At 46.7% G+C, this 25,242-nt stretch overlaps 1 protein-coding gene across 1 annotated transcript; it reads right to left on the reverse strand.

Annotated features, from left to right (window-relative positions):
- Nucleotides 1-105: 105 nt before the first annotated feature.
- tomm40 (translocase of outer mitochondrial membrane 40 homolog (yeast)) lies at nt 106-25,004 on the reverse strand. Its single transcript, XM_083661370.1, has 10 exons — nt 24,937-25,004; nt 16,183-16,400; nt 11,619-11,686; nt 11,437-11,529; nt 11,202-11,303; nt 10,938-11,043; nt 8,648-8,770; nt 2,600-2,676; nt 645-747; nt 106-524 (listed from the first exon to the last, which is right to left on the reverse strand). Exons 2-10 carry the CDS (start codon nt 16,397-16,399, stop codon nt 385-387), a joined length of 1,029 nt encoding a protein of 342 aa, XP_083517496.1. The 5' UTR covers nt 16,400; nt 24,937-25,004; the 3' UTR covers nt 106-384.
- Between the last annotated feature and the right edge of the window lie 238 nt (nt 25,005-25,242).

A 25,242-nucleotide genomic window follows, 5' to 3' on the forward strand; every position in this document is an offset into this window, starting at 1 on the left:
TTTCTCTTCTATCACTCTACAGCCTCTGGGTATATTATATATATATATATATATAATATATATATATATATATATAATATATATATTATATATAACCCTGATGCTCACTCTTTTCTCTTCTATCACTCTACAGCCTCTGGGTTTATCCAACACAGCATCAAGGAACTAGACACTGGTGCTACAGTATGTAGGCATGGCTTGGGCCAGTCCTGGCTCCTTTTGTAGTTGTCTTTCTCTCTGTGTCCCAGAAATCACAGTTGCTGGGGAGTCTCTGAATCCGGTTTCTAAAAAAGGCAGTCCAGGTCCCTGCGTGTCTCTGTGTCCCGGGTCCAAGCAGAGGCGGCCTGCGATCTGGCTTCGGGGGTGTGGCCCACCACGGGCCCTCTAACCGATGGTGACGCTGAAGCCACACTGGAACTTGTTCTTGCGGTGGTTGAGGAAGGCCCCCAGTGCCAGGGTGAGGGGCAGGGGCACGAGTTTCTTCTCCAGCGTCGCCCCGACCACCCAGTTACTGTCGACTGTACCTGCCAACAGCGAGATACAGAGGGAGAGCAGTGGAGAGGGAGGATTAGATTTGACAACTAAACTCTCACTACACCGTTACGCCGTGTCTGTGTGTTCATTCATATCATTTCATCGTTTACCTTTAAAGAGCAAGTTAGCTTTTGGCACGTCCAGCTGGTAACCAAAAGATGTTGTGGTGTCTTGCGTCCTCGTGTTAGCCTCATATTCAACTCCTATCTGCAACTGGGACAATCAAATCAAAGACAGGATTTAATATGAGAACCCCTCGTCAGATACTGCAGTTCAACTGTTAAACTCGAGCTGAACCCGAAAATGACTTTTCTTTTCTTTTAGTTCAAATACCTGGGTATGCAGTGCACCTATTTAATAATGTATGCCAAAAGAAATCACAAAAATCTAATTTCTATAGTTTTTCACACTTTTTCACATCAAAAGTTCATTTTTCAAGATTTCATTGATAACAGTAATTTACAGTTTGCTGACGTCACCCAGTACTATCAAATTTCTACCCCATTTCAACCAATCATATCACGACATGCAGCTGTCAAGTGCCTAGTGCCTGTCATCTGGCAGAGTTTCTAGCCCATAAACTAACTACTAACTTGAGCAATTATGCAAACTAAATCAAACGGTAATGTCTAAGAATGCAAAGAAATGTAACTGGCTCGTTAAAACACGCATTCCAGGAATATTATTTACATTTATAACGATAATGGCGCGCGCCTCCGAGCCTGACAGCCTCCCTGGCTGTCAGGGGTCGTCTCTCGGAGATTCCAGGCGGGCGGGCAGCACCCATGCATCGGATTGTCCGCTCGCTCCGCACGAAGCCGGTGGCTGCCTGGTGCTCCGCAGATCCCACTCGCGTAGCACGACAACACGCTGAATCCCACCCGATTTGGGGGTGGAACACGACAGGATTGGCCGATGCCAAAGCCAGTCGACAGAATTGTCAAATCAAATCATCGACACCGTATATGGTCCGCCTCTCAATTTGTTTTCAGTCTGAAACGGACTCGGATGCACGTGACGAACGGGTTCACCTCGACTTTAAGGGAGACCAACAGACAACAGAAACGCACACACCAACTTGACCAACAGACACTTCAGCCATATCACACCTTGCTGTCAAAAGAGGAGTAGTCCTTTACACTTGAGTGAGAATGAAGCTGACAGACTGAATGTGTGTAATGGCCCATTTCCACCACTGGTATCAACGTGGCCCCGCCCAGCTCGTCTCGCTTTTTTTGTCTCATTCCACCGATCAAAAACGTGGACAGCCCGGGTTGAGTCGGGGTTGAGTCGTGCTAGTTTTGGTCCCTGCTTTGTTGAGGTTCCAGCGCTGTGAACCCGGGTTCATACGGTGACGTGAAAACACTGCAGACGACCGATTGGTCAGGCAGAATCGTGTTTAATCTACTGACTGAAGCTGCATACCAGTTTAGTGGGGCAGGGGGCTTACCTTCTTCTGTTATGTTATTTCCATCAGTCTTTTGTGTTGCTGCCTTCGGCTCTGGTGAAATAAAATCAATCTCCTTACTCAGCTTAACATGACGGTGGTTTTCAATTGTTTTGAGAGAGAAAAAAATCCGCTCCTCAGGAAGCCCTTTGTAGCTGTGTGCAGCGTCTGCTCCGCTAGGCCGCAGGCGGGGCTTTGGTGAAGCCGCGGTCTTGCCTGGTGAGAGGCCGCCGGGGTAGAGGCTTCACTCTGTAGCGCAACCCCCGTCCCTCGCGCAGCGCATGCATGTGAGTTTGACTAACAACAAAGTGATATCCATTCTCCTGGCCGATTGTCACATTTGCCCATGTATACTGTAGGTCATTTAGAGGCACCAGTATTTCATAAACAGTTTAAAAGTTCTGTGTATGGATTTAATTTTAACATTATACTACCACTACTTCGGTTATGGGCGGAGGGCAGATATGCGGTCGCTATGACGACCAGGTGTGGGCGGGGGCAGATGACCAGCGGTGGAAGCAAAACGTCCATCGGGTTGAAACAAGTAGAGCCGAGTGGTGACGAGCTGTGCAGGGCTGTAAAATGTGGTGGAAATGAGCCATAACAAGCTATAGGTACCTGGTCATTGGCTTTGTGATAGTATGTAGCGTGGGCTCCTGCTCCTCCCACAGTCAACGTAGCAACATAATTGTCACCTGAGTGAAAAGAGTCATTCACACATTAGATCAAAAAGAAGAAGAGAAAATACAATCGCTGCACTAGAACAAAACAGCAAGTTTCTCACTCGTTAAGAAACCATTTTCCAGGACAATAACCTAGAGCTGGTGTAACAGAACCAGGACAATAACCTAGAGCTGGTGTAACAGAACCAGGACAATGACCTAGAGCTGGTCTAACAGAACCAGGACAATAACCTAGAGCTGGTGTAACAGAACCAGGACAATAACCTAGAGCTGGTCTAACAGAACCAGGACAATGACCTAGAGCTGGTCTAACAGAACCAGGACAATAACCTAGAGCTGGTCTAACAGAACCAGGACAATAACCTAGAGCTGGTCTAACAGAACCAGGACAATAACCTAGAGCTGGTCTAACAGAACCAGGACAATGACCTAGAGCTGGTCTAACAGAACCAGGACAATGACCTAGAGCTGGTGTAACAGAACCAGGACAATGACCTAGAGCTGGTGTAACAGAACCAGAACAATAACCTAGAGCTGGTGTAACAGAACCAGGACAATGACCTAGAGCTGGTGTAACAGAACCAGGACAATGACCTAGAGCTGGTCTAACAGAACCAGGACAATGACCTAGAGCTGGTCTAACAGAACCAGGACAATGACCTAGAGCTGGTCTAACAGAACCAGGACAATGACCTAGAGCTGGTGTAACAGAACCAGGACAATAACCTAGAGCTGGTGTAACAGAACCAGGACAATGACCTAGAGCTGGTCTAACAGAACCAGAACAATAACCTAGAGCTGGTGTAACAGAACCAGGACAATGACCTAGAGCTGGTCTAAGAGAACCAGGACAATGACCTAGAGCTAGGACAATGACCTAGAGCTGGTCTAACAGAACCAGGACAATGACCTAGAGCTGGTCTAACAGAACCAGGACAATGACCTAGAGCTGGTGTAACAGAACCAGGACAATGACCTAGAGCTGGTCTAACAGAACCAGGACAATGACCTAGAGCTGGTCTAACAGAACCAACACAATGACCTAGAGCTGGTCTAACAGAACCAGGACAATAACCTAGAGCTGGTGTAACAGAACCAGGACAATAACCTAGAGCTGGTGTAACAGAACCAGAACAATAACCTAGAGCTGGTGTAACAGAACCAGGACAATAACCTAGAGCTGGTGTAACAGAACCAGGACAATGACCTAGAGCTGGTGTAACAGAACCAGAACAATAACCTAGAGCTGGTGTAACAGAACCAGGACAATAACCTAGAGCTGGTGTAACAGAACCAGAACAATAACCTAGAGCTGGTGTAACAGAACCAGGACAATAACCTAGAGCTGGTGTAACAGAACCAGAACAATAACCTAGAGCTGGTGTAACAGAACCAGGACAATAACCTAGAGCTGGTGTAACAGAACCAGAACAATAACCTAGAGCTGGTGTAACAGAACCAGGACAATAACCTAGAGCTGGTGTAACAGAACCAGGACAATAACCTAGAGCTGGTGTAACAGAACCAGGACAATGACCTAGAGCTGGTGTAACAGAACCAGGACAATAACCTAGAGCTGGTGTAACAGAACCAGGACAATAACCTAGAGCTGGTGTAACAGAACCAGGACAATGACCTAGAGCTGGTGTAACAGAACCAGGACAATGACCTAGAGCTGGTGTAACAGAACCAGGACAATAACCTAGAGCTGGTGTAACAGAACCAGGACAATAACCTAGAGCTGGTGTAACAGAACCAGGACAATGACCTAGAGCTGGTGTAACAGAACCAGGACAATAACCTAGAGCTGGTGTAACAGAACCAGGACAATAACCTAGAGCTGGTGTAACAGAACCAGGACAATGACCTAGAGCTGGTGTAACAGAACCAGGACAATAACCTAGAGCTGGTGTAACAGAACCAGGACAATGACCTAGAGCTGGTGTAACAGAACCAGGACAATGACCTAGAGCTGGTGTAACAGCCACTGCCGGTATGTTCTTCTGCTTCCTGAACATTCCTTGAGTGGCACTTACATCCTGTGAGGTACAGAGCTCAACGGCCATGTGACATTGTAACGTCACCTTGGGTTCTGGTAAAGCATTTCCCCATCCATTTTTCTCAATCATGTTTTGAAAAATCTTTATCTAAAAAGGGTTTTAAGCCTGGAACTAGAGCCCGACCGATACTGGATTTTTGAGGCCGATGCCGATACCGATATTGGGGAGTAAAAAAATTCCGATATCGATATATCGGCCGATATTCTTTTATTAAATATACACATTATATTACACCATGTTTTTGCAATGATCCTTCAAATATCAAACACTTGACAAAGATATGACTTGACATGACTTGAGATATGTAATGTAGGCAGGATATTTTACAGCTTATCAATAAACTTGTCCAAAATGACATCAATGCAATGAAACAGTAAACTTAACTGGGGATTTAATAATTATAAATAACTAGAAATACAAAAACACAAATAGAACAAATATAAAATATAACTTGAATTAAGAAAAAAGATCAAATATACAGGTTGTCTATGACTTAACACGTTCACTGCCATTGGCGAGTCAACTCGTCAAGCAGAAACCAACGGTTGACTGCCAATGACGACTCAACTCGTCAAAAAAAAAAAAAAAAAAAAAATTTGACGGTGGGACGTTGATCTAACCCTTTTACATCTCCTATATAAATATGGGAGCCACCGAACGTGTACAACCCATTCCACCGACCCACTAAGTGGCGACAGTGCTCTCCAGACTAGAAAAAGCCGAGCCAAAACTGCAGGGGAACGCGCGAGGAAACCATTCTCATACTGTAAAATGGATTGGCGAAAACGCTTTCGCTTTCGCGCATTATCGCGCTGGGAGCTGGCGGTGGGGGATTGCAAATTTGCATAATAGATTATGCATGCAACACACTTTGAAACACCGGCAGAAAGCCCACAATCGCACGCAGCTTCATTCCAGCTGAGCTCACAACCGAAACGAACGAGCCCCATGCAGACTCGCCCAAAGAGCAGCCGCCAGCAGCCAGGCAGCACAGGCAGGCAGAGCCTCGCTTGTGACAAACGCTGCAAAGCCACCAGAGACACACCCACGGAGGGAGGAGTTTGAAGGAGAGGGGGGTTTCCTGCTGCTATGGAGGAAATTACTGTTCAAAACTATTGTTTAGATGTCTGACGTCTTACGCCAAAAATAAATGGTTAAAGTGACTGTTCTATCGAATTTCACAAAAAGCTGTTTATCTCAGCTTAAATTTTCAGACGCTGAAACCATGCTGTATTCTACTGCTAATGCCTACATAACTACTAACTCTACAAACTAACTCTTTTAGACAGAGAAAGCACACATTCTATTAGTTCTTTTGAGATAATTTGTGTTCACAAAATCTTAGCAGAAAAGAATCCTCGGCTCTTGAAAGATGAGCCAGAATCCTCAAAAAAAACCTTTGGCAGAAGCTACCTACAGTATTGAAAAAACGGCTGGCAGTGAATGTGTTAAAAAATACAAAATAAAAAAATATCAGCATATCGGCCGATACCGATATATCAGTTATCGGCCGATAATATCGGTGGACCGATATATCGGTCGGGCTCTACCTGGAACCAAGCCAACCGGCCTTCCAAAGAATCGTGACCATAAACCATTGATTCAGAGTTAAAAAAAACATTGAAAAACAGAGAGAAAAAGACGATCGTTTCATCACTGAAAGACCCGTGGTAAGTCTACATTGGGTGGTTACGACATTATGGCTAATAAATAATCAAAATCTCAATGAGAATATGAATGGGGACATAGAAATACTCCTCCGGAACCATGATGTCATGGAACTGTCACGTGACTGTTGACTTGAATAGGCCTCCTCCAACAAAGTGGATAAGATGGTAAGTGAACGTCACTTCCTGCTTTTCTCCCTGTACCAGCATGTGAAAAAATATGAATGGTGGTGAACGGAGAAATAAGTTACTTTTTTGATTCCGTTTGAATTGTGCCATGGGACACATGTTAAATTTTGTCAATTTGAAAATTTGAAAGAAGACAGACATGCAATCAGTCTGATTGTCTGAATCTTATCACAAAGAAGGCTGATTACAGCAGCTGGTGTATCCGAAAACACGCACTGTTAAAGTTGTGTCGGATCACGTTCTCACCACAAACGAACCCAGACAGACAGAGAACAGCTCCGCTCTAGAAATGCCTGGGGAAATGTATTTTGTGGATGCTACGGTTTGGATCGACAGCTTCGCGACAACCCTGGACATGTGGAGCTATGCTACTGAAGAAGACGTAATTAAAACTAGTGCCCCGCTAGCTATAGCCTATCTGCCCACCGCTCCAGGCTGTCCAGTCCACTCGCTCAGACACAGGCACACTGAGGCACACACACAGGCAAGCAGCCGAGAGGTACTGAAAGAAGGCAGGGAGGATTTCATCTGAGAAGCACTCTCTGATAGGCTATTACTCAATGTGTAACCAATCAGATAGCTCAATGTGTAACCAATCAGATAGCGCTGTGGGCGGGACATTACTTCAGCAGCACAGAACTGACACAGAGGCTCCTGGAGCTGCATCAGAGCCAAAGCAGCACATTTTTTAATTAATTTATTATAACGTTAACGTTACTTTATTCTCGTCAGAAACAACTCCGACTTGCATGTTAACACATTCACTGCCAACAGTTTTTCCAATACTGTAGGTAGCTTCTGCCAAGGGTTTTTTTGAGGATTCTGGCTCATCTTTCAAGAGCCGAGGATTATTTTCTGCTAGGACTTTGTGAACACAAAATATCTCAAAATAATTAATAGAATGTGTGCTTTGTCTGTCTAAAAGAGTTAGTTTTTATCATGTTCTGTTATGTAGGCATTAGCAGTTGAATACAGCATGGTTTCAGCGTCTGAGAAGGAAAGCTGAGAAAAATGCATTTTTGTGAAATTCGATAGAACAGTCACTTTAACCATTTATTTTTGGCATCAGTGAGACATCAGACATCTAAACAATATAGTTCTAAACAGTAATTTCCTCCATAACAGCACCCCCACCCCCCTCTCCTTCAAACTCCTCCCTCCGTGGGTGTGTCTCTGGTGGCTTTGCAGCGTTTGTCACAGGCGAGTCTCTGCTGCCTGTCTGTGCTGCCTGGCTGCTGGCGGCCGCTCGTCGGGCGAGTCTGGATGGGGCTCGTTCGTTTCTGGGTTTTCGGTTGTGAGCTGGGATGAAGCTGCGTGCGATTCTGGGCTTTCTGCTGGTGTTTCAAAGTGTGTTGCACCCAGAGTCTATTTTTGGAATCCCCCACCGTTGTGCGCCAGCGCGAAAGCGTTTTCGCCAAACCATTTTCATGAGAATGGCTTCCTCACGCTTTTTTCTGCTGTTTTTGCTCGGCTTTCTCTAGTCTGGCGAGCACTGTCGCCACTTAGTGGGTCGGTAAAATAGGTTATACACATTCAATAGCTCCCATATTTTTATAGGAGATGTAAAAGGGTTTGATCCACGTCCCACCGTCAAAACATTTTTTTTTTTTTTTGACGAGTTAACTCGTCGACGGCAGTGAACGTGTTAAAACAAGTTTGCAGCCTAGGAATAACTGGAAAACATTTTATTGATCTATTAACGTCAGAGGAAGCCAGGATTAGTCAAAACGGTATCAGAAATACACAGCACGTCTGCCGTGTGACTTTTCCGGGTGTGCAGGCACGTCAGTGTTTCTGAAATGATCCTTCTCAAAGCGATTACATGGAGCGATCAGTGGGAAGCATCACCAAGAATTCCACTCTGGAAGGTGGTTTGAAAATGTGTCGTTTCCTAAGTGCGAATTCGCCGTCGCCGTCTAAAAGGGAGGCACTAATGATACAATAATTCCCCGTCACCATAGGAAACCGTCCCTTATTTAACCTTTCGACTCTTGGTAACTAAATACTTAATTGATGCAGTCTTGAGGGTTGAGGTGCAAAAGGTGCAGGGTGCATTGAGGGTCTTACCTGTGTACCTGCCTATGAGGGAGGTGACGGCACCCTCTTCCCCCGGTCTCCTGTGGTAGACCAGCTCGCCACCCAGAGCCAGCGCTGGTGTAATGGACTGGAGGTAGTGGGCCACTAAAATACCTGAAGAAAACCCACCATTAAAACTACTTCCATTATCATCTTCAGTTCATCTTAAAGAGTTACTCCACATAGGGCTGCTCGATAAATCGATTTTGAATCATAATCGAATTAATTAGTTAGGACGATGTTAAAAAAATGAAAATCGTAAAATTGATTTACACTTTAACTAAGGTAATTACGTTATGGCGGGGCGGCTCTCTCATGTACGCGTGCTGCTACTCGTCCCTTCTCCCTGCTGTAAATTCTCTCTGGAGGCTGTGACTACTGCTGACTACTAAAGACAGCAGCAATGAACTTATTTCAACACCTCCAAAAAGCACAGAGTGTGAGCACTGAGCAGCATGTTGCACTGCGGGCTGTGCAAGGTAACGATTACCACAACACACACACGCGCGCGCACACACGAACAAAGACGTTATCACCGGACGCTGAAATGTTGCCTTTATAGTTCACACAACAACACGTGAGGCCACCGAGTAACGTTACCAGGACTCACCTCCAAAAGAGCACCGAGTGCTCAATCAAATCCACCAGTGTCAAGTGACTGCAGGTTAGCAAGAAACAGCCAGGAAGTTAGGCATAGAAAGTTAGGCTAAAACAGGAAGTTGGGTTGTTCTGCCTTCAGAGTAAAAGCGAAATTTGTCACTTATGAAAAAAACAGAGAAAAAAAGAGCTCTGCAGGGCAACAAATGTTTAGAGAAGTATAATATAATATAATATAGAATATAAAGAAATCGAAATCGAAAATCGAGTTTTGAGAGAAAAAATCGTCAAATTAAATTTTTAGGCAAAATCGAACAGCCCTAACTCCACAGAGTCCACACTAAAACACTTTCTCTAAACTGCTATTTTAGTATGATTTAGTTATGAAATACAACAGCAGTCATAAAGTCAACATATGAGCAAAAAAAATTGCTGATGTCAAATTTATCTCGCTAAACTTTGATCAGTTTGCCCTTCAGTGGTTAAAATGGACAGCGGGTGCTCAGTGGGAAATGCAGCCATGTAAGATGATGCATCACTTGGTAAGAAAAATCAGCCCAGTCAACACACACATGCACATGTCCACAAACCAATTTCATCCAATTCTTCTTCTGACCAACCCGGACCAACCCCAGCCCCCCTCCTATTCCTAACTGTGAACCGTTCTTCACATGCACTTTCTTGCATTTTTCAAAATGACTCAGTAGGCAGAGAGACGCCCAAACTTGGTGCAAAATTACACTAATCCAATTGAAATCAAATGAGCGAGGGGAAAGATAAAGCGAGGGGTACGGTGGCGCAGTCGGTAGCGCTGTCGCCTCACAGTTAGAAGGTCCTGAGTTCGATTCTCGCCTGGGACACTGTGAGCGCTGTGGTTGTGTTCCCCCCCATATCTTCAGTGCCTACTGCCCAGGTGGGGTATCTCGTCGTAAGGGCCTTTCTCTCTGTGTGGAGTTTGCATGTTCTCCCCGTACCCCTCAGGGGGTTCCTCCGTATATAACCCCCACACTAAAAACATGCAGAAGATCAGATCGTCATCGTCATCGTCATCCGACCAGTGACGACAACATCCGAAGTTGGTCCCCGGGCGCTGTACGAGAAAGCGACCACTGCTCCTGGCCTGCCCCCCGGAGGAAAGGACATGCCTGGATGGGTTAAATGCAGAGGACACTTTTCACCGGCCACCGTCAGCATGAGTGTGTTGTGGCCGCATGCATGTGTTGTGGTGTTCGTGTGACAATAAAAGACGGGCTTGTCCGTTACGAGTTTTTTTTTTAAAGAGCACCAGCAACACTTACTACACAGGTTATTAAGCCTCTCCTATCTCACTTTCAAATAAACTGAGGCCACGTTTAGATGACAACGGCCTCTGCATAAAAACGACAAACTGTTGTTGCGTTCTGGCCTGTGATTCCACGTTTATACACAGCGTTTGTGATAAGGATTTGCGTGCAGACTGGAGCTGCAAATTTCATCGCCAACTCTGAACAGCATCAAGTCAGCCATAATAAAACTGCTAGAACCTTCACAATAATGGTTAAGTAATAGCCTTATTGATGCACATTGCAACATTTTTTTGTGTGTGATCTGAAATACACAGAAAACATAGAATACCTGCTGCCTTCGAAAAGTCAATTTTAACTCGTAATGTGTCAACTGTTCTGTTTAAATGAAATAATCATACCAGATCCAACTAGGATGTCTGGGTTTCCGACGGTTACAGCAGAGGTGAAGTTATCCCCACGGTACTCCATGTCGCACTGCCAGTTCACAAACTTGTGCTGTTGAGTCTGCAACACACACAGCAGCATGTCAATTCCGAGAGGAGAATGACGCTCTGTCATTGACACTGAACATACACTAAGTACATAAACACTAACATAACTAACATACACTAACACTGACAGGCAACATCTGGAAATTCGATTCCCTCTAGAAGTCGGTATACCTGGATGGCTATTTTGGAGCGCACAGCAGTCGTTAGCTGGTGGATGATCTGAGAATTCAGACTGCCAGTGTTATCCATGTCTCCCACCATGACGGGGAACGACTGAAGGGGAACAGAAAACACTTGTTAATCCATCAACTTTCATGGCATCTGAAGGTATACGCAAACCCATCTCATCGGTTTCTCAAGAGATCAAAGGGTCATACAAGTTATGGAAATGGTTGATGGCCCTTACCTCTGTGGGTCCAGTCTGTTTAGTTCCTACGTAGGTGGTACCGAATCGGTAGCCAGATTCGCCCAGGGTACTGAGGGTTACAGTATGGCTGACCTGTGAAGACACAGCACATGGTTTATGTTTAGTCACACATGTGCTGAGACCAAAACTATGTGCACCAGCAGAATCTATCTAGAACTGACCTGGAAGTGGTTACTCAGACCCTTGTTGACCAGTAACCGCACACCTTCCATCTGCATAGGGAACACCTCTGAAAGACAGAAAACGGCAAAATGAGACCTGTATAACTCAACACTAGAGCCATATGAAATACGTTAATTTCTTTTCCAAATTCCATTTGATTTTTTTCCTAAATTCAGTTTTTTCTGTTTAAATTTTTCTGAATTCTGTGTTTCGCTTTTTATGCTCATTTTACCATCATAAATAGTGTCTAATACGTAGGGATGAATACATGTCAACAATTTAATAAGATACAACAGTCAATTTACACAACAATGCACTATTTTTAACAAGTGCTTCAAGTCAGAAATACAGTAGATGACTGTACAAAACATTCTATATACATTGTTTGTTTGTTAAGTGATTTTAAGCTTCTCATTGTGTGCTTCAAGTAAAGAAAAAAACAACTGAACAAAACATTCACTTCAAACATCAGAAAATGCTTCAAATGTTATTTTATTTTGAAAGTTATAACAGGAAGTGGTGGTGTTTATATTTGCTAACTTGACATGGGTCAATGTGAGGGTGTATTCACACCTGTAGGTCGTTTGCTTTGTTCCGATTCAGGTACTTAATTGATACAATTGTTGCATTTGTGCCTTGGTTCGTTTGTGTTCACACAGCCACAAATGAAACGGTCCAAATAGTATTGTCAAACTTCCTGGATTGGCCAGCAGAGACTCTGATAGGCTAATAGCCTCTCGGGATGGACAAAATAATTCCCAGAGATTTTCCTATATGATTATAAAAATGCGTTTTGTTAGACCTACATTTTAGGCTATGTCGGGCGTCCGCCGTGCGAGGAGAGAGAGAGAGAGAAAGAAAGAAAGAAAGAAAGAGGGAGGGATCGGGAGAGAGAGAGAGGGAGAAAGTTCTTTATTTATTTATTAATGTATGCTATGTAGCCTATGTAAGCCTATGTATTTATTTAGCCTATTTAGGCTATTGGGAATTTGGAGATAGAAGATCAAAGACCCTCGCAAATTCTGCTATTAGGCTACTATCATGGAGATGAGGATTAGCCGAGACATAGGCTATATGAACACCTGTCCTGTCAGGAATAAAATATTAATAAATAATTTAATAATAACGGACATTTCGAGGAAGACATGCAATCAGTCTGATTGTCTGATTGAACCAGACAATCTTATCACAAGGCTGGCTCTGATTACCACGATTTGTTTTCATTTATTGAATGGAGACCAGAGAGAGGGAGAGAGAGGGCGGTGTGCTGCGCATGCGCAGCACACCGCACGCAAAATCCGTAGAGATTCAACACATTAACGTTGCTTCCCATGGTCCGAGGTAAGTTGATTGAGTTCAAACTGCTGATGTGATGATCCGAAAATCCCGCAAAGTTAATCGATGCAAGTCACAAGTCGCCAAAACAGGATCTGAAAGATGTTGTTTTTAAACGATAAAAATGTTCGTTCTTCAGGCCATTACGCACAGCGCAGCTGACTACGGCAGCTGGTTTATCCAAAAATGCGCACCGTTTACTGCTGTTGTGGCGGATCGAGGTCGGCTCACGTTCTCACCACAAACGAACCGCACCAGAGTTCGTTTGGAAGCGGACCGAGACCACCCTTTATTGGCGATCTCGGTCCGCTTGTTTTGTCCCGCATCCGAGTGCGATTGCTGTGTTCACACTCCCCCAAACGAACCGCACCAAGGGGGAAAATGCTCTCCGTTTCGGAACAACTGCTCCAAACGAGATAGGTGTGAATACACCCTGAGTCTACTAGAGAAAGAAGGAATTGTGTAAAAACGGCATGTGTCAACTGAATAAGAATACACAGCCACAAAGGAAACTTTCCGAGCTTCATCATGTGCAAAAGTGGATATTTTGTCTTTCATTCCCTGTTGCCATCGATTGAGAGCCAAAGTGGAACGTCACTTCCTGCTTCAGCACTGTACCAGAGATTTTCATCCGGCATTTATTTTCCCATACACATTTCGTAAAATGCGTATAAAAAGAGTTTTACTGGTTCAAACCAAACGGTACAGATATATTTAGAAACAGGAGAGATCGCATAACATTTCACTCGGGCCAAAACGTAAAAAAATGCGGGTTTGAAGAAAATATTTTTTCGATGTTTCGGTCCAAGTGAAATGTTCTATGGTATCTCCAGATTATAGCGTTAGCTGAACGTTTGGTTTGAACCGGTAAAACTATTTTTATAAGCATTTTACGAAATGTCCCTGAGAAAATAAATGGCGGATGAAAATCTCTGGTACAGTGCTGAAGCAGGAAGTAGGTGATCACTTTGCCTCTCTATGCTACGGTCAGAAGGCTTTGACTATGAATGCAAGTAACAAACAACAACACTGATAACTGCGTCTACAAAGTATTTCAACAGTCGGTCAATTGAGCTAACGTGATCAAGCAGTTAACATTTAAACAAACAACATAACAGAATTAAATAGAATAATATAAGTGAGAAGGTCTAATGAGGCAGACTCATTCACAGCTGACATCTAACGCTAATGTTATAGGCTACTTCACGCACACTTTAGACAGGGTTATTGACATGTCAATATTATTGTCTCTGCACGTTGTCACGCTAATGCTGGAATGCCTGGAATGCGCTTGTTAATGTGCTCGTTAACACATTGAGTGCCAAGGACGTCTGTGGAAGTCCTAAAAAAAAGTAACGAGAAGTGCCAGGGACGTCTGTGGATGTCCCAATATCATAATTCATATTATTCCATAATTCTGCTGTTTAAGGTCGTACCCAGCCAGTGAGCATGAATCCCTTCAAGGGATCACACGGCGCCACCTTAAAAATCTACACGGCAGCTGCGCCACCTTAAAACCTTGGCGCTCAGATCCTTTCCTTTGTGCAGGAGAAAGCCGTGATCAAAGAGAAACCGATGCATGCTGCAGCCAGAGCCATATAGATTGCTCTGTCTGCAGCTGACAGTTGGCTGCGATCCGCGCCCACAACTGAGCTCCTCTGCCTCTGTCTATCTGTCTGCATATAGTTTCTCCACACGATTACCCGCCAGAAAGGCAGCACCCGACGCCGAACGGCCAAACCTTTTCCTGCAGTCCCGTTTGGCATTTCCTTGTCGCGCTGGGATCCGCCCGGGAGCCGCCGTCAGCCGCCCGGCGCAAAAACGGAGGCTCCGAAAATAGACTGGGTGCGTGTGGGGAGGAGTTTGCAGCTCAGGGGGGGAGAGGGGGGTGGGGCACGCAGGCTGCACAGAACTACACCACGTCACTACATCAGAAGATATTAGCTAGAGTCAGTGAATGTGCTTGAAATTAGACTAGCGTTAGTGTTAGATTAGCGTTAGTGTTAGACTAAAATGTGATATTGTAAGTTCTGATATTGTAAGTCGATTTGAATAAAAGCGTCTGCCAAATGCCGTAATGTAATGTAATGTAATGTCTAATAATAAAAACAAGCAGGAGAAAAATAATAATAATAATAATCATGAGTGCAAAAAGTATTCATAAAAGTGACTTTATCTTGAAAAGTAAAAAAAGACAGCGGAAAACCCTTGAAAGTGCTCTTCTTTCAGAGGCTGTCATTTCATAATGGAACTGTCTAGAAACAAAATTTCTTCTTTGAAAGAAGCAGGAGTGTCCGTCCAATGTTTCATTAGAGTCCAGCCCTGTCCATATAGCCCTAATAGAAAAAATTCTATGGCTGTTTTCAACTGAATGGAAGTGGATCTGGCACAGGCTCCAGACAATTTTACTGAAGCGCTGTGGCACTCAATGTGTTAACTATAGTTACGTTACTGCAGATGAGTCCACTGTAAGGGCAGGCAGCTGTGTGTGTGGAAGAGAGGGAGAGAGAGTGTGTGACATCACCTTATTAACATTATATATTGAATTTCAGCCCAATTATGGCAAATTCTGCAGTATTCCACATTTTACAGTAGATTCCATTTTTATTGGTCAATTCCGTGATCGCGTCCGCGATTCTGTTAACGCGGATTTCATATGGCTCTACTCAACACTAGGGGTGTCAAAAATAATCGATTATAAGATGCATCGCGATGCGGACCTGCACGATTCTGCATCGATTCACAAATGTCAAAAATCGATTATTAAATTATTATTATTTTATTTTTTTATATAATCAAATAAAATATAATGGAAGTACATGCAGTTGTTTATTTTAATTATGGATCATAATACAATGCAATTCTAAATGCACTTTTATTTTAAAAGTAGCCACACAGTGAGAAAAAAGAAAGTGAGAAAAAAAATCATGTACCGGTATTCGGGAAAAAAAGTGATGCATCGATTTAAGATGCATCGAGATGCAAGATAATCGTTATCGAATCGAATCGTAGCCCTCTGAATCGTAATCAAATCGAATCGTGAGGCCACTGAAGATTCACAGCCCTACTCAACATCTCCAGGTACAGAGTTAAAAGTCCATGCCATTACAATGATTACTGTATAGCACATCCACATTCAATTAGAACTTACGGTACTGTGTAAATGCTCAAGAACAATCCACACAAGTCAAAATGAGATGCACAAAATGAATCAGCTCAATGTCTAACCTTTACATTTGCGGTGGCACTCCTCATATGTGCCTGGGTTTGGGAGGGAGGACTCCGAATCTGCTGCTGGCTGGCCGGACGCAGATGTTGGAGGGACGGGAGACACTGGGGGCATGGTGAAGCCGGGAGGGACAGACACCAACCCGGGGACCCCCTGGCCACCGCCGGCTGCAGCTGGCGCCGGACTGGGGGAGGCGGCAGCCAACACACTGCCCATACTATGAGAATATAACAGAGATATATATATATTATATATATATATATATATATATATATATATATATATATATATATATATATATATATATATATATATAATATAACATACTATGAGAACATAACAGAGATGATGGAGATGCTCAGGTGGATAGGGATCATTTTAACGGGAGAGTCTGTTTTGACTCAACTCAAAACGGGAAAAGCAAAGGTTACGCGTTAGAGATGCGCGGATGAGCTTTTATGCCATCCTAATCCGCGTGTATGCATGAACCGTCCGCCCGCCATAAATCTGCGCAAATTATTTCATACTATTTATAGATCCGCGCCCGCCGTGCACCCGACGCTATAAACGCTATAAAAGGAGCGAACTTACGGTTTCTGCTGCCGTTGGTGCGATCGCTGCAGTCCAAGACTCCAAATAAACTTCCATCCTGTATTATGTCCAGTCCACCACTTGCCCTCATGTAGCTTACTCGGCTAACGCTATAGCTTTAAGTTTAGTTTACTTGATTGCTTCATTGTATGGGAAAATAAGAACGCGTCTTCTCTTCAAACACGTCTTCAGCGGAGATTCCTTTTTGAGAGTGACATCATTGACCATATATGGACGAAAAGTGGAGCGTAGCGACCTAGCACATGGCTTTTTGTGTTTACGGCCGTGGGTCCTTTGGGGGATCTACAATAGGCGACTAAGAATGTGCCTGACGAAAAATGTAGCTTAAAATACGTTCATACACTAGGGAACGTAATTCATATTATTGTTCCTCATTAATGATACATCATTTCAACCACCCGCAACCCATCCGCTATTAATCAGAATGTTTATTTTTATGATCCTGCCCGCCCGCGGGGCGGGATATCCCCGGTCAGCGCGGTTATAACTGCGGCCCGCGCATCACTATTACGCGTGTATTGACACGTCTCGTACCGAAACAGAGAGCGTTTTCCCCCTTGGTGCGGTTCGTTTGGGGGAGTGTGAACACAGCAATCGCACTCGATGTGGGACAAAACATCTTTCTCCCTCTCTCTCTTTCTCACTCTTTCTCTCTCTGCTCGCGCACCCGATGTACAATGTAGGCCTACCTAGCCCCGTTTCTCCTCTTTCCGTGTAGACTATGCTACCCTAGAAAGAGTCCCGTCTCCGTAGTGTACATAGACTTGCCTGCGACTTCGGCTCCCAAGCTGTCTAAAATCAGCGATACGGACGTATTTTTTACAAGTGTCACAGAAACATATTGATATTGTTTTTTCCGGGTTAGAGCCCAGCTGTCACAGCGCCACTCTGGTCGAAATTCTAGGTAAAAAATAATATCACCAGCACAGACTTCGGATTAAAAGAGGCATTTATGAGCCGCGTCGAGTTTTCTAACCCCGACGTTGAGAAGCTATGAACCCTTCTTTCTCAAGTATGTGGCTTTGAAATGTTTCTGTGACATGTAAATACGTCTGTATCACTGATTTAGACAGCTTGGGAGCCAAAGTCGCAGGCAAGTCTATGTACGGAGACGGGACTCTTTCTAGGGTACACACGGAAAGAGGAGAAACGGGGCTAAGGCCTACCCAACACACATCTTATAAACATATAAAACAGGGATACTCAACTTGCTTTGCCCGGGGGCCACTTTCGTGAAATGATAGAAGGCCAGGGGCCAGTTAATAAACAATCAATATACATTTTTCTGTAGCAGATTGTAGGTTTTTGGGGTGTCAGCCGGAGTTTAGTCTGACAATGTTGTGCACACCGGATAGTTACTTGGGTTAAGTACATAATTACATAAGTGCCTGGGTCTTTGTCTTTATTTAAGATCCCCATTAGCAACAGCACAGCTGCAGCTATTCTTCCTGGGGTCAAACAACTTGCATAGTTTCAAGATATCACAGACAAAATTTACATTCTGTATAAAAATACATTCTGTATAAAAATACATTCTGTACAAAACGGTACAACTTCAGATATTACATACATACATACTGTACCTTTCATGATATTGTAGCGAATCAGCAGTACACATACAGGGGTGAGCATTGGTAGTGTCTCAACTACAGATAGGAACTGATGTGTGGGAGTGTTGTATTGGGGAACACTATGCTGTGGGGATACTTCCGGAGAGAACTGAGCATGCGCGTCAGTCTTCACACACTGCTAGAAGGGAAGGCTGCTAGCTATGAGCGTGACAACCGCTCAGAGTTGTAATATAACTAACTGAGAATAAAGAACCTTGTACCATCAAGAAGCCTCTGCCTCATGAGTTACCGGGAACGTTACACTGGCGTCAGAAGTTTAAACGGTGAATATTGCCTCCAGATTCGGCGAAATGGTTAACAAGTTCCTGAAGAAAGAGCGCAAACGACTCAATCGAGAGGCGGGAAAGGCAAGAGCCGGGGCAGACTACCAGCCGGCCGAGGAGGAAGATGTCTGGGTAGACGCAGCTGCTACCACAGAGAGCCAAGAGGGAAAAACAGCAGAAAGCCTGGGGTTGGTGAAAATAAAATCCGAACCAGACAGAGCTATCACCGTAGCCACGGAAGCTAGCCCGCGGCTCAAGGGAGCTAGCAGGCAAGCTAGCGAGGCGGGAGAAGGAGCGGAAGAACCGGGACCGGTGAGAGTGAAGATCGAGCGGGTTGACATTGCCGCTGTAGCCATGGAGGCTGTGCCACAGCCCAGCAGAGCTAGCCTACGGCCCGAGGACAAAGACGGGACACGGGTCGAGGCGACAAAGGATGGCGAGCGGCGAGGAAGAAAGGAAATCACCCCGCCAAAATTCAACGGTAAAGTCGAATGGGAGGCATACTGCAAGCAGTTTGCAGAGGCTGCAGATTGGAATGGCTGGACGAGAAGGGAGAGAGCCAGCTACCTCGTGATGGCCCTCGAGGGCGAGGCTACGGCGTGCGTGTCGGCAATAGCTGATACAAAGGACTTGGATGTGGTGATGGGGGTCCTGCAGAGACGTTTCGGCCGATGTGAGGAGCAGGCCATCGTAGCCGCGGAACTGTGTAACAGACGCAGACGACAGGGTGAGTCGCTACGTGCACTGGCAACGGACATTGAGACTCTCAGCCGGCGCGCATACAGCCAGCTACCGACGGAGACGCTGGATGGGCTAGCCCTAAGCTACTTTGTCCAGGCCATCGAGCCACGGAGTCTAAGCCAGAAGGTAACGCTGGGACACCCGAAAACATTGGGAGCAGCGCTGGGGTTGGCACTGGAGATAGAGACAGTAGAAGGCTGGGACAAGAGCAGCGGCATAATGGAGGCCGCCCCAGTGGTGAGAATGGCAGCGGAGAGCCAGTTACAAGAAGAACCAGCGTGGAAGACGGCCTTGGCAGAGCAAAGCAACACGGTGAAAGAGCAAGGCAACAGGGTGAAAGAACTGTCCGAGTCAGTACAACAGCTGACAGAACAACTGCTCCGCAGAGCGACCCTGCAGCCCAACCCCGCTCGACAGCCCACTCAGCGGAACAACAGCTGGGCCAGAGGGAACATGATCTGCTGGGGATGTGGACGCCCCGGGCATCGGGAAGCAGACTGCCGCTGGAGAGCGTGGAACCAGGGAAACGGCACAGGGCCCGTCCAGATGGGGCGAGACGGGTCTACGATGCCACAGTCCCCGTAGCCACGTCATCGCAGGAAGGAGCCCACCGACAGCAACGGGGAGGTGGGGCTCCGCTGGGCCCCGAAGTAGACGACATCGCCGGAGCTGTCAACATGCAGAGCGGGCCGCGCGCGATGAACGGCTGCCATGTTCCAGTCTACCTACAGGGGAGATACTGCGCCGCCCTGGTGGACACGGGGTGTACGGCAACGCTGGTGAACGTCAACATGATGCCCGAGGGGACGCGCCTGGAGCAGCCAGCAGCACAACTGCTAAGAACAGTATCCGGTGAGTTGATGCCAATGAGGGGGAGGGGACACGTAATGATAACAGTGGGGGGACAGACAGTGGACTTTCCGGTGTGGGTGGTAGAAATGACGGGACCCTGCATCCTGGGGGAAGACTACTTAACGCTAAACAAATGCACAGTAGACCTAGGAAAAAGCACATTGACATTTGCAGGGGGGCCAGTAGTCCAGATGGGCCACCCTCCCACCGTTCCAGAGGAGAGAGCTAATGTAAATAACATCACTGTATATCGCGTCACCGTAGTGCATGAGCCCCACCCAGCAGACCAAGCCCCTCCACAAAGCCCCGCCCCTAGCCCACCTCCAAACACTTGCCCTCAGCCAGCGCAACAGGCAGAGGGGGAGAGAGAGAGGTTAGAGATGCTCAGGGGATTGCACCAACGCCAGAGCGAAGGGTTAGAGACCCAGCAGAGCGATGAACTGTGGAGGGTACTAGAGGAATATAAAGACATTTTGCCATGTCAGATGATGAGCTAGGCTGTACCCACCTGGTGGAACACGAAATAGACACTGAGGGGGCGCGACCCGTCAGGTCATATCCCCGTCGGGTCCCAGCAGCGAGGAGAGAGATAGCGAACGAAGCTGTAGAGAACATGCTGCGGGCGGGGATCATTGAGCCATCAGACAGCCCGTGGGCATCAGGGGTAGTGCTGGTGAGAAAGAAAAATAGCCCCAAAATGCGATTTTGTGTAGACTATAGGGGGCTGAACAAAGTGACGAAAAAAGACGCATACCCGATGCCCATCATCGAGGAACTGTTAGACGCCGCGGGAGACTCATCCTGGTTCTCATCCCTAGACCTCCGTAGCGGGTACTGGCAGGTGCCCCTCCGCGACGATGCCAAACAAAAGACCGCCTTCCGCACAGAGAAGGGGCTGTGGCAGTTTCGAGTACTCAGTTTCGGGCTGTGCAACGCACCAGCAACGTTCGAGAGGTTAATGGAGAAGCTGCTGGGAGACATTCCCCGATCCGAATGCGTCATGTATTTAGATGACATCTTGACACACGGGGGCACGTTCCAGGCAGCAGTGGGGGCGTTACGAAAAGTCATGCAGAAGATAGCAGAGGCGGGTCTAAAGTTACACCCAGACAAGTGCCACTTCCTGAAGAGGAGGGTGGAGTTCTTAGGGCATGGCATCGGCGCGGGGGGCATTCGCACCCTGGAAGAGAAGACTCAGGCGGTCATGGAGTGGCCCACCCCCAGAAACAAAGGCGAACTCGAGAGCTTCGTAGGGCTAGCCGCATACTACAGGAAATTCGTAAACGGGTTTTCTAAAATAGCGGAACCACTGTTCAGGCTAAAAGAGAAGAACGCAGACTTCCACTGGACGACAGAATGCCACCTAGCCTTCAAAGCCCTCAAGAAAGCGCTGACCGAGTCTCCGGTGCTTAGAGCACCAGACCCCGCCCTGCCGTTCCTACTAGACACTGATGCCAGCAATGGGGGTATGGGGGCCGTGCTGTCCCAGGCGGGGCCGGACGGGGAGCGGGTGGTGGCGTACTACAGCAAGACTTTCGATAAAGCAGAACGTAACTACTGCGTCACCCGCCGGGAGCTCCTCGCCGTAGTAGAAGCACTACGACACTTTAGATATTACCTCCTGGGACAACCGCGGTTCACCATACGGACCGACCACTCGGCGCTGCAGTGGCTATGGTCCTTCCGAGAGCCGGAGGGACAAGTGTGCCGCTGGTTAGAGAAAATGGCAGACTACAACTTCACGATAGAACACAGGGCAGGGGCGCGCCACGTCAACGCAGACGCCCTGTCACGACGACCCTGTGCAGAGAGAGGGTGTACGTACTGCGAAAAGAGAGAAGGAAGAGAGAGAGAGCTCCAAGAGGAAGCTAGGATCTGTCCTAACCACACGGGGGATGGACCAGTGTGCAGGACGCTGCGGGTGGCAGAGGCAGCGGATTGGAGGGGCCACCAAGAAAACGACAGGGAGCTGTCACCAGTACTGCAATGGGTAGAAGAGGGCCAGAAGCCGCCCTGGGAAGAGGTGGCAGGGGCCACCGACACAACCAAAGGGCTGTGGGCGGGGTTCGACACCCTGAGATTGAGTAACGGAGTGCTGATGAAGTCCTGGAAGGAGCCAGCGACAGGAGAGCATAAGTGGCGGAAAGTAGTGCCGACGACGTTGAGGGAGGAGGTGTGCAGGAGCTGCCATGGAACTGTAGGGGCTGGGCACTTTGGGGTAAACAAAACCCTCCGTCGCATCAGACAAGGCTTTTATTGGGGGAGGATGGGGAGAGACGTACAGGACTTCTGTCGACGCTGCGACCTCTGCGCAGCGTACAAAGGCCCGTTAGACCAGTCTCGCGCCCCGCTCCAACAGCTAGCAGCAGGAGCCCCCATGGAGAGGGTAGCGGTAGACGTGATGGGACCTTTCCCCCGCTCAGACAGTGGAAATAAGTACGTCCTGGTCGCCATGGACTATTTCACAAAATGGCCAGAGGCGTACGCACTACCCGACCAGGAGGCGGGGACGGTGGTCGACGCACTAGTAACCGGCATGTTCAGTAGGTTCGGAGCACCAGAGACCCTACACAGTGACCAAGGGAGAAACTTTGAGTCACGAGTGTTCGCCACCATGTGCGAGAAACTGAACATTAAAAAGACACGGACCACAGCATTGCACCCCCAGAGCGATGGCCTTGTAGAAAGATTCAATCGAACGCTGAAAAAGCAGTTGGCCATCCTCACGGAGGAGCACCAGAAGGACTGGGACACGCACCTGCCTCTCATCCTCATGGCCTACAGATCTGCCACACAAGAGTCCACCTCCTGCACACCAGCTCTGCTCATGTTAGGTCGAGAACTGCGGACACCAGCAGAAATGGCGTTCGGCAAGCCACCAGATGCACTGGACGCTCCCCCAGGGCGAGAGTACGCCAGGAGGCTACAAGATCGCTTAGAGTCCGCTCACCACTTCGCTCGGGACCAGCTAGAGAAAGCAGGCATGAAACAAAAAAGAAATTATGACGTGAGGGCAAAGGGAAACCATTTCCAGGGGGGGGGAGTTGGTCTGGGTGTACACACCCCGGAGAAAAAAAGGGCGTAGCCCTAAACTGGACTGTCACTGGACAGGCCCATGCAGGGTCATGGAGAGAATGGGGGAGGTGGTTTTTCTGGAGGTTTTTTTTCTTTCCCACCACATAAAATGTGGTGGGAAAGAAAAAAAACAAAGAAGCTGTTAAAAAAAGATGTTTTGGTACAAGGGGGTGTGTGATGTGTTATCAACGTGGGCGTTGACCTTATTGTTGGGCGGGGAGTATGTAGCGAATCAGCAGTACACATACAGGGGTGAGCATTGGTAGTGTCTCAACTACAGATAGGAACTGATGTGTGGGAGTGTTGTATTGGGGAACACTATGCTGTGGGGATACTTCCGGAGAGAACTGAGCATGCGCGTCAGTCTTCACACACTGCTAGAAGGGAAGGCTGCTAGCTATGAGCGTGACAACCGCTGAGAGTTGTAATATAACTAACTGAGAATAAAGAACCTTGTACCATCAAGAAGCCTCTGCCTCATGAGTTACCGGGAACGTTACAATATTGCATAGTCAGAATTACCTACATACCATTACAGATGTGTAGAATATACATAAAACTACATCTGTAGCGAGCAGACGGCGGTGTTTGACAATTTAGCAGCTAAATCATAGATTATTGAAAGATATTCCAGACTGAAATGCTATAACAGAAGTGGAGTATTGGCCAGAATGACATGAACATGTGGACACTTATTCAGCGGGTATCTTGCATGTTGCGTTCAGGTGCACTGTAAAAAAAAAAAAAAAAAAAAAAAAAGCAATTCCGCCAGTTGAGTATCACTGATATAAAATCTCAGGGAATTATTTGTTTTCCATCCCAGGAGGCTATTCGCCTAACGGAGTCTCCTGGTCAATCCAGGAAGTTTGGCAATACATTATTTGGACCGTTTGATTTGTGTGACTGTGTGAACACAAACGTACCAAGGCAACAATTAAGCCCCTGAATCTGTACAAAGCAAACTAGCTACAGGTGTGAATACACCCAACACACATGGACTGGTAAAAAGAGTGGCGATGTCATTAACTAACTACATCCACATATTGGTGCTCAGTGCGTTCGCGTTAGCCAATACACCCATTCTTCAAGATGCAGGAGTGACTGCACATGGCAGTTGTTACCAAGAAGACGCTTTTCGCCAACTTGAATCTCTTCGGCTACCATAGCTAACGTAAAGTGATCTTTCCCCACTGCCCTGACAGTAACTAACGTTAGCAGCTGAGCTTAGCTGCAAGGCCCAACTTAGCCAGACCAGACTCACAACTTAGTCAACGGTTGTTTAGGCGCATGGTAATCCAAGCTGATTTGCCACCTAGTTGCATTTTGAAGTTTGCCACAAAACTCACATTTGGACATTATAACCAGCAAGCCTGTCTTGTTAGCATGCATAGCTGCGATAGCCAATACCAGCTTAGCAGGGTTAGCTAACTAGCTAGCCGGGCAAGTGGAGGTGACCATGAGTCCAGCGCGCCTCTGTGGATCACAAACTGCGTAATTACGCAAAAACACGGGGCAGCGAATTGGCGCGTCCATAGTTTCATATGACTTAATTACCCATTAAATTTAATGGCTTACTCACGTTGACGGTTGGGGGGTAATTCAACACACCGGCAAAGTTGGTTCACCACGTCCGTGACCGTAGTTGACGTTGGCCCCGCCCATGCCCGGTGTGGATGGCTACTGTACATCTGAACTCAATCACCATTGGCCAAGACAGCCGGTGGGACAGGCCGCTTCTGATCACGTGGTGCAGCACGCTTCATTCGCTCCTCACTCAAGTTTGGTTTATTCAGTCTCCTGCTGAATGACATTCCAAGGGTACACCTGTCTAGTCTTTGTGGGTTAGGAGGTTAACTACATTCCGTTTAACCTGATCTGCATGCAT

This window comes from Poromitra crassiceps (genome assembly GCF_964638095.1).
Source record: "Poromitra crassiceps genome assembly, chromosome: 26".
NCBI lineage: Eukaryota > Metazoa > Chordata > Actinopteri > Beryciformes > Melamphaidae > Poromitra > Poromitra crassiceps.

Excerpts from the sequence above, each read along its gene's own strand:
- tomm40 (XM_083661370.1), bottom strand. The coding sequence starts at position 16,399 with ATGGGCAGTGTGTTGGCTGCCGCCTCCCCCAGTCCGGCGCCAGCTGCA. Across the intron at positions 11,304-11,436 it reads AACAGACTGGACCCACAGAG|TCGTTCCCCGTCATGGTGGG; the intron begins GTAAGGGCCATC and ends GTTCCCCTTCAG. Across the intron at positions 8,771-10,937 it reads AGACATCCTAGTTGGATCTG|GTATTTTAGTGGCCCACTAC; the intron begins GTATGATTATTT and ends GGTTTTCTTCAG.